At 37.4% G+C, this 13,218-nt stretch overlaps 1 protein-coding gene across 2 annotated transcripts in view; it reads left to right on the top strand.

The window, feature by feature from the left end:
* Positions 1–298: 298 nt before the first annotated feature.
* Positions 299–13,218, top strand: part of LOC144977333 (uncharacterized) — a 252,281-nt gene continuing 239,361 nt past the window's right edge. For both annotated transcript variants that reach the window (XM_078922418.1, XM_078922417.1), the window contains exon 1: positions 299–935. In XM_078922418.1, the coding sequence (XP_078778544.1) occupies positions 674–935 (262 nt within the window). In that variant the 5' untranslated portion in view covers positions 299–673. The remainder of the gene's footprint in view (positions 936–13,218) is intronic.

The raw sequence follows: 13,218 nt of genomic DNA, 5'->3' as shown, positions 1-13,218 counted from the left end.
CTGTCCCGTCCTGCGTGTTAAATATAAAGCCCTTTGAGCACGGTTAGTGGATAATGTTCTAGATAAAAGCTCAATTTTTTTTAAAGCATTTCTTCAAAACTTTTAATTTTGAGAACCCAACTACATATTATTATGATTTGATTGTTAAAAAAAAAAGATACGGGATCATTGAGATAAGTTATTTTAAACAATCGCCTGGATTCTATACATCATCTGACTCTAATGTAAAATTATTTATTTATTTATTTATTTGCTTACTTATTCGTGTATTAATCTTTGATTTGGCAATAGAAATGCCAAACTGGACTTCTTGATCATTAGATCAACTTCCCGTTAGTTCAATCAAGTGGGAGTAGCGGGCCCTTGCAGTAAGTCACACAAATTCAACCAACACAACAGACCCGCCGCGGCCCGCGACTTTCCCATCGTTGTCGCAGGCAAACTTGGAAACAACTGGGCGACAGCTTTACTCTTCGACTCAAGTTTTGAGTTTTGTTATGCCGATTCGTCTCCGCTAACGGTCAAAGCTGTGACGAACAGCATAAGTTTTTGAATTTCTGTTCTCTGGGTTTCGACGATGTGAGTGTGAAAAATAAATTCGTTTTGGATTTATCAACCCTGGATTTATGTTGCTTATCTGGTTTTCTTTTTCGGTTAACATAAATTCAAAATAATGGAGATTTTACCTTTTGTGGATATTCTGAAAGTGTTCAACAACCCTATCAGTGAGGAGCAAGCTTGGGCAGTGTGTTATCAGTGTGCTCATTTCTTGTATCGGAATCCCACTCAAGGATTTTACCAGGACGTCTACGACTCTGGAATAGACAGTATTTGGATCAGCAGACATGGGGACGTTTTGTTAAGGAAGGGGAAGGGACTCCAAGAGCCCAATGGGTCTGGTAAAGGGCCTCCTCATTCTCCAAAAAAACAAAACAGTAAGTTTAGGGGATAGATCTAGAGTTTGAGACACTTGGTTGTTAAAAAATAGCTACTCCTCTCCTTATCCTCCCACCCCCCCCCCCCTCCTCATCCACTCCACCTCCTTCTCCTCATCCCCTCCACCTCTCCTCCTCCTCACCTTCCTCCCCCTCCTCTCTCTCTCTCTCTCTCTCTCTCTCTCTCTCTCTCTCTCTCTCTCTCTCTCATCCTCTTCTTCCTCCCTTCTCCAACCCCTTCTTCTCCTTAACTCTACTACTACTACTACTACTACTACTACTACTACTACTACTACTACTACTACTACTACTACTATTACGATGACTACTACTACTTTTCCTATTACTACTACTACTACTACTACTACTACTACTACTACTACTACTACTACTACTACTACTACTACTACTACTACTACTACTATTGATACTACTACTACTTCATACTACTACTACTACTACTACTACTACTACTACTACTACTACTACTACTTTTAATGCAACTATCTACGACGACTACTACTACCACTATTACTATTACTGCATACTTAAGTTTTTCAAGTGACATATTACTTGAAAAACAAGCAAAACAGGGTTGAATTTTAATCAATTATCAGGCATATCAGGATAAGACCATTTTTAGTCAGTGTGGCGTAAGGATATAATATGAGTAATTAAATAATTGTAATTCTTTGGTGTATGTTCCTCGGTCGATAATAATATACTAATAAATTAAATGTAAAAGGTCCATTTTATTACTTTTATATAACATTAAATTATTATTATTATTTTTATTATTATTATTATTATTATTATTATTATTTATTATTATTATTATTATTATTATTATTATATAATAATAATATATAATAATAATAATAATAATATATTTCATTCTTTCTCTTTGGGGGGGGGGGGGGGGGTGAGTTCTTGCTTGTTTTGTTGCTGTTTGCGATGGTGCTTGAGACACTTTTTGGGTCTCTTCAGTGCCTGTGAAAATCACATGGTGGTAAACTCAAAAGGTTATAGAGTAGAAGTAGAAGGGGTTTCTAAAAATGGAGACCTTGGAGAAAAAGAGATAGAGAGAGAGAAAAGAGAAAAAAAAAGAGAACAGAAAATAGCATTCCTCTTCCCTCCTCTCCAAAGCGATACAAGAACAAACAATTGACAAAATACAATAAGATAAAAACCCTCACCATGATATTTTGAAAGTGGCCTTTTTTCTTCTTTTATCACGATCAAATCTATTCAGAATAGAAGCAAAGTCTTGTTATTGTGCTCAACTGAACGTTCCCACTTGAGGACTTGACCACGGGTCTAAGTCTAAGTTGGCATCCTAAGTGCTCTCATGTGAGCACATTCGCAGTGGGCGGTTCCTGTGCTCAATCCGTTTGATGTTGGAAATACGACACCACTCATCATCGTCTGAGCACATGTAACTTTAGTTTTGTCACGTGTTGTGTTGCTGGTTTATTTGCATAACACAGTACAATAAATATAATGTTATGGATTTTCCAATCTGTGTGTTTTACTGGCTCACTCCTAGTTCACCACCACAACTTCCACCGTGAATTGTCATCGTCGTCGTTATCGATCCTGTCGTCGGTACATTGTCATCATCATCATCATCATCATCATCATCATCATCATCATCACAAATGAATGGTGTTTGTTTTTCTTTGGCTGAATTTATGTTTTGTATTGATGATATGCGTCTATATGAAATACTCACAACACCTGCTAGCCGGATGTGACGTACTAAGACACAAAACTCTGTAAAATCTTGACAGTTTATAGTTTGATAGATATAGTTTAGTGAGAACTAATCATGAAAATGGCTGTCTAAAACAATAACAAAGCTGAGTGAACAAACTAAAAAAACACTACCTCCAAAAAAAAAAAGAAAAAGAAAAAGAAAACCAAACAACAAAATTATACAAAACAAAAAAAAATAAAAAAAAATGATAAAGCAACAGCCAAAATAAAGCAAGCAAACAAAAGCAAAAAAACACCAAAAAAACACGACAATACGCAGTGCAGGATTAAGAGCCTGGCTCTGCATGTAAACTAATCACTGGTCATGATTGATATCGTTCTCTCTCTCTCTCTCTCTCTCTCTCTCTCTCTCTCTCTCTCTCTCTCTCTCTCTCTCTTTCTTTATTTTTCCTTTTTTTGGGGGGGAGGGTGATAACATTTTTTTAGTGTGGTCCGGGTAGGGGCGGAGGTCTGCTTCTGATACCAAATTCCTTTTGTCTCTGCTCGTATTTGTCACGTCATCGTGGTAATAACCTATATATATCGTATCATAATGAGCCGGCTAACGATGAGTCACTTCGATTATTATGTTATTGCCTATGTCGTATCGCAGTTACCACTTTCATATATACATATTATTTTACCGTCGCAGTCACCGTAATTGATCTCTGGGTTATTCCTTCCTTCTTCTCCGTTTGTGTTTACGGCGGTCACCGTTCAGTCAGTCAGTCAGTCCCGTGTGTATGTATTCGTAACGGTTGACTGGGGTGGGAAAAGGACGTGGTGGAATGTGTGGAGGAGGAGGAGGGAGACATGAGGATAATAGTAGCAGTGAGAGTGTAGGGGAGGAAAAGAAAAGCGAGTGGGGGAAAAATGACGTGTGTGGGAGGGGAGGGGAGATTAGGTTAAATAGGTAGATCGATAGAAAAAAAAAATAGAGAGAGAGAGAGAAAGAAAGAGAGAGAGAGAGAGAGAGAGAGAGAGAGAGAGAGAGAGAGAGAGAGAGAGAGAGAGAGAGAGAGAGAGAGAGAGAGAGAGAGAGAATAGTGGATAAAAAGATAATAGATAAAGAGAGAGAGAGAGAGGGGGGGGGGCGTGAAAGAAATTAGATAGACAGTTGGATAGATAAATAATAGAGAGAAGTGGGACACACTAACACGCATATATTGAGAGAAAGAAAGAAAGAGAGAGAGAGAAAAAAAAAAAAAAAAAGAGAGAGAGAGAGAGAGAGAGAGAGAGAGAGAGAGAGAGAGAGAGAGAGAGAGAGAGAGAGAGAGAAAGAGAGAGTAGGCATAGAGAAATTAACAGATCGATCGATAACGAAATGAAACCCTGAACACTTTAATAACCACGCCTTCGCGACCGCCTACCTTTTTGCAAGTGCTATGGATTCTCTTGTCATTTATTGTCGTGGCGTATCATTCATTTCAAGCTGATGGTCACCCCAAATAGAGGAGTCATGCGACAAAAGGTTTAACTATAATTATCAAGGTGCTAACCCGCGTGCTTTGAAGAGCTCAACTTACAAAGGCGCAGTGTCAACATGCCGCATCCATGTCATCCAAGAAATGAATTAGAGGTTGATAATCTGCTTAACCTCCTGTTCACCTAGAACAAAAATATGTATAACGAAAAAAATATATTTATATTTTAAAAAAATAATATTAAATTAATTTAAAAATCAACACAATAAAAACAACAACAAAAAACAAACAAACAAACAAACAAAAAACCAACACAATAAAAACAACAACAACAACAACAACTAAAAAATGTCGAAAGCAAGTTTCGACTCGAATTTGAATCTCATTGATGTAACAGGATGCTTCATCCACTCTATGGTCGTCTCGCTCTCCTTATTAAAGAAGATAAAAACGAATTAAAAGCAAACCCAGCAACGATATTTACAACTTTAGACCGAGAAAACGTCTCTTTTCATTTTGGTAATTTAATTTTGTAAAAACTTCAAATAATAATATAATGACTTAAGATTAAGACGATCTTCAATTTGTCAAAAAGTCTTTAGCCAGAGACTCCAGAGAAACCTTCAACGTGAATCTTGGGTTTACTTTTTTTTATCTAAAAAAAACCCAGAAATACAGGTAAGAAATTTGTATTCATCGAGGGCAGCGTGGCTCGGCGGGACGGTCTTTGCTTCCTACCCTAAAGATACTGAGTTCCATCACCCGCCGCTGCCCTTGATTGAGCAAGCCACCTCGCCCTAGCTCAATTTGCGGCGCTGCACTGCGGTTGACGCTTGGGTTATTCCAGTTTTCCCCTGGAATAGACCCTAGAGGCAAATTTCCCCTATGGAATGAATAAAGGGTATTTTATTATAATTTTTTATTTTACATTTATTTAATTCTGGCCAAAATGAAAAAAAAAGTGTTTTTTTTTCTGTGTAATGCAGAACTGATTTCTATCGACGTTAACTTCATCGCATTCCGCTTGAGGGAGTCCCAAAATAATATATTATGACCACGTGACCAACATAGCTGCATCGGCGTGTACTCCAATTTACAACGACAAAACTTCCCACACCTTATCAATAATGATATTATTGTGAATTATAACGAGGACCCATTTTTTTGTATAGAATGTGTTGCAATCAGAAACTTATTTTTAGAGATCTCCTAATAGGAATGGCCTCAATAGAATAAGATGTATAGACGCCCGTTACCCATTCTCTTCTTCGTTCTCCTCATCTCCGCCCGTCGTCCTACTTCTCCACGCCTCCTTATCCTCCTTCTCATTCTTCTCCATCACCTGTCCTCCCCTTCTTCTTCTTCTTCTTCTTCTTCTTCTTCTTCTTCTTCTTCTTCTTCTTCTTCTTCTTCTTCTTCTTCTTCTTCTTCTTCTTCTTCTTCTTCTTCTTCTTCTTCTTCGTCTTCTCCTCTACCTCCTCCTCCTCCTCCTCCTCCTCCTCCTCCTCCTCCTCCTCCTCCTCCTCATCCTCCTCATCCTCATCCTCATGTATTTGTAATACCAATTTGCAACCACAACACTTCCAACTCCTTATCAAAGATGTTTATTGTGAATTTAATGAGGACCAATTTTTTTCTTTTAGACTAGTATAGAGATGGTATATTTCAATAGAATATGATGTATAGACGACCGTTACCCATTCTCTTCTTCATTCTCGTCATCTGATACCCATCCTCCGCCCTTCGTTCTACTTCTCCACACCTCCTCCTCCTTCTCCATCGCCTCTCCTCCTCCTTCTCCATCGCCTCTCCTCCTCCTCCTCCCCCTCCTCCATCTCCTCCTCCTCCGGCGTTATCCTAATACTTTTTTTTCTTTCAGTCTTCCTGACTCCCATCCTCTGGCTACTATCCTCACCCTACTACATAATACTTTGTACCGAAAGACTGCCGCCGAGCATATTGAATTTTTCACAAGACTTTATTGTAAAGTAAATTCTCTAGGCCTATACAATAATTACTATATAGCCAGCCTTCCTTTTGTACTGTTTTATTTTTACTTTGAAATCATCGATCTGTATCCCTGCCCCTGCCCTAAATTTTCATTTGGTTTAGTTAGTAAACAATCCAAAAATAGGAAATCTGACTTTATGGGCGCATGCAATAGTACTGCCGAAGAGCAGGATGGATTGATAGATAGATAGGTACCTAGGTAAGTAGGTAGGTAGGCAGGTAGGTAGGTAGGTAGGTAAGGAAGTAGGTAGATTGATAGGTAGATAGATTGTGTGAGAGAGAGAGAGAGAGAGAGAGAGAGAGAGAGAGAGAGAGAGAGAGAGAGAGAGAGAGAGAGAGAGAGAGAGAGAGAGAGAGAGAGACCATACCCTCGATTTTCAATTGATTTAGTTTCCAATCCAAGAATAGATAATCTGACATTAAGGGTGTATGCAATAGTTCTAGAATATGCCGAAGGGCAAGAGGGGTAGAGAGAGAGAGAGAGAGAGTGAGAGAGAGAGAGAGAGAGAGAGAGAGAGAGAGAGAGAGAGAGAGAGAGAGAGAGAGAGAGAGAGATATTCTGTATCATTCTGGTTAGTGTCTTGCTATAGACAAAGAGGTACAATCACACAGCGGCATTTACCTCTCCGCTCACACACATACACATTAACACAGTAATGATTTTCGTAATTATGAATTTGTATCATTACATTAATGGTAATGTGTAGAGAAAAGTGTGCTTCGTGCGTGCCATAATGACTGGCATGGAATTTGTACTCAGTGGTGTTGACCTTCCCTTCGTTGTTTTAAATTTGTATGCCATGGAGATCCCATAAATCCATTCACTGAATACATCCAAATGATCCTGCCTGATCATAGAATACTAACGAAAGAGTGATAATGGAGAGGCTTCGGATGGGCGCAATACAGACAATGGACGTTTCGGGTACACACCGATCGTCAGCACAACAATAATCAAAATAAAATGCAGTATAACTTGTTTCGGTTGTACTCAATGTTACCACCATTGAGAAAATTCGGAAGAAAAAAAATCAAAACAAACCCCAACAAATAAATAAAATAGCTCTATGTTGTAGGAGTTGAAGTGAAAACATTTTGTTTTGATTTGGGTTGTATTTCAATTTTAGATCCTTCTGTGCGAGTCAGTCTCGAACTCAAATTCTTAGCCGCCAGTGCTTTACATTCGTATCCAAGACATCCATTCATGTTAGTCGTTACTTTCAGGAGCTTACATTTTATATGGGTCGCCGGGTTAAAAAATAAAAAAAAATAATTAAAAATTAAGTATTATTGTTGGCTAGTGCAAGCGCTTTAAGCACATTTAATTGAAATTGCTCTATATAAATGTTCGCGTTTTTTTTTTCTCCAATAGTATTCCTTGTTATCGTTTAATGTTTGCATTAATTTACAAATTCCCTTTACGCAGAGAATGAACGAATGGAATGAATGGTTTAGAGTCTGCCGAGTTCGGGACTCTTCGGGTACACACCCATCGTCAGCGCAACAATAATCAAAATAAAATGCAGTATAACTTGTTTCGGTTGTACTCAATGTTACCACCATTGAGAAAATTCGGAAGAAAAAAAAAATCAAAACAAACCCCAACAAGTAAATAAGGGCCAAACTTTTATTCTTGTCTGTTGCATATTATGTGTGCCATATTTTATATCAGTTATAGTACTAAAGGGTTCATAAATTTTGGAAAATTAAACTGAGAGATAGGAGAGGAAGAGGGAGGGACACACGCGCGCGCGCGCACACACACACACACACACACACACACACACACAGATAGCGAGAGAGAGAGAGAGAGAGAGAGAGAGAGAGAGAGAGAGAGAGAGAGAGAGAGAGAGAGAGGAGAACAGATAGATAGGTATGTAGATAGAAAAGGTATGAGGTCTTGGGTTTAAGAATTTTTGACACGTTTGGGGTCATTTTTGATCGATCGATATAATAGTATTATGAATTTAAAGCTTTCTGTCCAAATAGTACGAGAAAAAATGTTTTGTCAGTATGCGGCAGCTTAGATATGGATAGCTTGACTTGTGACACTAACTGTCCCATTATAATCATTACTGTTTGGAGCGCTCTCTAGTTTGCTATGGATAAACTCTGTTACCTCTTACAACAACAATTATGTATCCATCAGACTGGCTGTGTCCAAAATTTCCCACCTGTGTCATCGTATGAGTTTAGACCTACATCTCGGTGGTGGTAGTCCTTCAGAACCGTAAGGTATACGGAGCTGGTATTTATACTGGTTTATGTAGCTTTAAAAACTACTGACAATTATTGCTCGCTGCCCTTTGGAGAGAACGTCGGTCTAACGCAATGGATGTCTATGTTTCCGTCAAATTAATTTGATAGTTCCAGTAAGCCAAGCACTGCAAAAAAAAAAAAATAAAATAAATAAATAAATCAACTGCTCTCCGGATCGCTTCCTACTTATCGACTGGCTCAAGATCTACGTGTATTAGGTATCAAGACATCTGCTAACACATCATCTCTTTATCTTTTAGAGTTCTCTGGTTTGAGCCTTTTTGATAGTTTTTGACAATTTCGGAAAAAGGTGTGTGTGTGTGTGTGTGTGTGTGTGTGTGTGTGTGTGTGTGTGTGTGTGGAAGAGGGGGGGGGGGGTCACCTTAACCAGTCGACTATGGAAGCAAAGCTTTTTTTGTGGCGAACATAAAAATAAAAATGTTTGTATTATTAATTATTTTTTTAAAAATTGAGGACAGCGGATCTGATATTAATGATAATGCCTGAGAGAGAGAGAGAGAGAGAGAGAGAGAGAGAGAGAGAGAGAGAGAGAGAGAGAGAGAGAGAGAGAGAGAGAGAGAGAGAGAGAGAGAGAGAGACCCAAAACATTTAAACTCGCGGTCTCCAGATTATGAGCTTGCTAGAGGCTTCCTCAGAAAGACGCCAGGTTTGCCCCATGCAGGGGTCAAATGTGATAAGAATAAGTAATAATATTAATGATAAGACGGTATGAGGTATGCAAGAGGACAGCATGCGGACTGCCACACTGTCTGACAAAACACTTGTAAAACATTTGGTCAGAAAACTTTTAATTTCATTAATTACTTTATCATCGATAAATTAAGATGGCTCACAATTTGTCAAAAAGACACAAATCTAGGACTCTGAGCGAAAGTCTCTATACTCACATTCTCTCACCGTACTCGGGTGTAAAGTGAATACATGGACGTTAACAGCTTTGTCATGTTAAATTTCGCTGATGTCTTGTAAAGCGCCATGAGAACGGTTAGTGGATATTGCGCTATATAAAAGCTCAAGTGTTTTTTTTTTAAGGACGTCTTTGCAGTGAATTGAAGTTCTTGGGTGTCTTAGCACGTTGGGGTCATCTTGATAGACTGTTGAAGTCAACAAAATGTTTATGTACTACTACTACTACTACTACTACTACTACTACTACTACTACTACTACTACTACTACTACTACTACTACTACTACTACTACTACTACTACTACTACTGCTACTACTACTACTATATACTACTACTACTACTACTACTACTACTACTACTATACTACTACTATACTACTACTACTACTACTACTACTACTTCTACTACAAATACTACTACTACTACTACTACTACTACTACTACTACTACTACTACTACTACTACTATCTACTACTATACTACTTACTACTACTACTACTACTACTACTACTACTACTACTACTACTACTACTACTACTACTACTACTACTACTACTACTACTACTACTACTACTACTACTACTACTACTACTACTACTACTACTACTACTACTACTACTACTACTTCTACTAAGGAAGAGAGAAAAAAGTGTTTTATTAGTGAATCGTAGAAGGTATATCCCCTTATACATTGTGTAGAAAGGTGATTACGCCTACTTATCCATCCTTATCTACTTTGGATAAGAATAAAGCCCCCTCCAATCCTCTATAGAAGCCATATTATTTGACTGGCCTACCCATAGCTTTGGCCGTACTTAATTCTCATTCTCATTCTCTCTCTCTCTCTCTCTCTCTCTCTCTCTCTCTCTCTCTCTCTCTCTCTCTCTCTCTCACTCTCTCTCTCTCTCTCACTCTCGCTCTTTGTCTCTCTTTTCCCTCTATCTATCTACCTAGCTATCTTTCTATCTATCTTTCTATCTATATATCTATCTCTCTCTCTATCTATCTATCTATCTATCTATCTATCTATCTATCTATCTATCTATCTATCTATCTATCTATCTATCTATCTTCTCTCTTTTTCTTACTTCATCTCTCTTTTAGTATACGGATAATCAATAACATAGAATATTTTTATTTTTTTCAAAATTAAGAAACCGACAAACACTTGCGATTTGCAAATAATTAGACAATATCATTTGTCACTTATAAAGGGTAACGAATCCCGTGCACTTTTTTGCAGGTCTGAAAAAACAAAACAAAAAAAAACTAAACAAACATATTTGTATCTATCAGTCCATCCACAAGTGAAGTGATACCTGATTGATTAGATGGGTCCCATATGTGAAGAAAGGACTGTCCTTGTAATGAACTTTACAACCATTTTTTTGGTGCCTCTTTTCGTCCCGCAACGACAGTGACCGTAAAGAAAGGTTATCGGTTTTGATCAAATCGATAGATGGAGAGAATGTCTTCGTGCGTGCGCACAGCCTGCAGCATGGCGGATGGCGATAGGGACCTTTAGCAAACCAAATCGATTTTGTCCTTGCCTTCAAACTCTTCCATCCCCTGTCGTTGTTGTCGTCGTCGTCGTCATCGTCTTCATTGTCGTCGACATCATCGTTATTGTTGTCATTGTTGATGTTGTTGCTGTGATTGTTGTTGCTGTTGTTGTTGTTGTTGTTGTTGCTGTCGTCGTCGCCGTTCTTCTCTTCTTCTTCTTCTTCTTCTTCTTCTTCTTCTTCTTCTTCTTCTTCTTCTTCTTCTTTCTTCTTCTCTTCTTCTTCTTCTTCTTCTTCTTCTTCTTCTTCTTCTTCTTCTTCTTCTTATTTTTCTTCTTCTTCTTCTTTTTCTTCTTTTTCTTCTTCTTCTTTTATCAACTCAATGCACACCTTGTTTCTATTTCTTCGTTCATAGTTTTGTTACTACAAAAATAGCTAACGATATATATGAATTTGTGGTAGTATGCTTTTTATAGAATCATTTTATAAGAGATTTAAAATATTGTAAACGGTCAGTGAAACGCTAACAAACACTTTACGATGGTATTTTATTTGATATGGACTAAAAAAATATATTCTTATGTCGATAATAAGTAACTGTTTGAATAGAAAAAAATGAATTGAACTTAAAATAGATTTGTCACAGTTGAATAGGCCTAAGTCGGGGTCTTTATGGTTCATTAGTCTGTAATTGGTCAAATGAACTGGCAGGAACATAAAATATTGCGTTTCCCTAGGCCGATCCTTAAGTGTTTTTTTTTTCCTTAGATTTTATTGAGACTCAGCAGTCATTCACATCTGGGTTGTGTGGCTTAATGTGTTGGGAGGGATAAGTTGAAAGAATGCTGATGTATTGCGGAATCAAACCCCCCCCCTCCCCCCTGTTCGTTAGAGTGCAGAATAGACAATAATAATGAAGTATTGCCACATTGGGTATTATGTATCTATCACGTTATGAAGATTTACCCTCAACTTATTTTTAAATATCTGAAACATGAGACTCCTAAGAAGTCCCATTCAAAAGTTAGCAAGTAATTCTTACCGCCCTTTCAAAATTACAAAAAGGAGAGAGAAACAATGAAGATAAACTTCGCTCCTTCGACACTAAAAATCTACTTACTATACCAAATAAACCGGGTCCCGATAGCTTAGTTGGTAGAGCACTGGCTTCACACACAAAGGGACTACGATCGATACCGGGTGCAGTCGAGATTTTTTCAGACCCGAGTAAAACGCCGTCAATTTTTTTAAAAGCCCCCCCCCCCGTTTGCAGTATATAATAATAAGTATCTTGTGTGCCGGGTATCGCATCATCATTTTAAGTAATATTGCAAATATGTATACAGCATAATGTAAATCTTAATTCTTGAAATACATTATTTGCAATATTTTCACCATTCTCTTTTGGCAGAGATCGATATATATATAAAAGGTATACATAGGTTTTTTGTTTGTTTGTTTGTTTTTGGGTTTTTTAAAGTCTCCAGTTTAATAATTTTTGACAACTTTAGTGTCACCCAAAGGCTTTATTTAATCCATCGATGTTGGAAGAGTAAGTTGGCAGGCCAAAATTTATAAAAAGCTTTTTTTTTTGTCAGAGAGTACGACAGAATATTGCAAATATCAATGCTTTTTGTGTATGGATGTGAATCTTTATTGTTTAGTACAATCTCCCCACACAATTCATACAGAATCAGCACAAACGTCGCGATATTTTCTATAACGATGCAGTTTAAATATTTGCTCATTTAAAAATGTCTAATGCGTTGCATGCTATCTCAGTTTTAAAGCCTGGTTACAAGTTACACATTTTGGGGGTACGGCAATCTCTTTGGACAAAAAATCCCAATTGCTTTTTAATGCACGTATTACAATGTTATCTGTTTAGTTAAATATATACGTAGACACACTCACATACATACATGCAAATACAAATAAATACATTTTCAGACAGACATACAGAGAGACAGACAGACAGGCATCCTTCCTTCCTTTCTTCCTTCCTTCCTTTCTTCCTTCCTTTCTTCTTTCCTTCCTTTCTTCCTTCATTCCTTACTTAGATACATACATACATACATACATACATACATACATACATACATACATACATACATACATACATACATACATACATACATACATACATACATACATACATACATACATACATACATATATACATACATACATTCATATAACATACATACATGCATACATACATACATACATACATACATACATACATACATACATACATACATACATACATACATACATACATACATACATACATACATACATACATACATACATACATACATACATACATACATACATACATACATACATACATACATACATACATACATGCATGTTTGCTTGCTTGCTTGCTTCCTTCCTTCC

The sequence above is a fragment of the Berghia stephanieae genome, chromosome 7, assembly GCF_034508935.2.
Source record: "Berghia stephanieae isolate SIO BIC M18660-M18661 chromosome 7, UCSD_Bste_1.3, whole genome shotgun sequence".
NCBI classification, from domain to species: Eukaryota; Metazoa; Mollusca; class Gastropoda; order Nudibranchia; family Aeolidiidae; genus Berghia; species Berghia stephanieae.
Note: the sequence above shows the minus strand (reverse complement) of the source record. Positions and strands in the feature narration are given on the sequence as shown.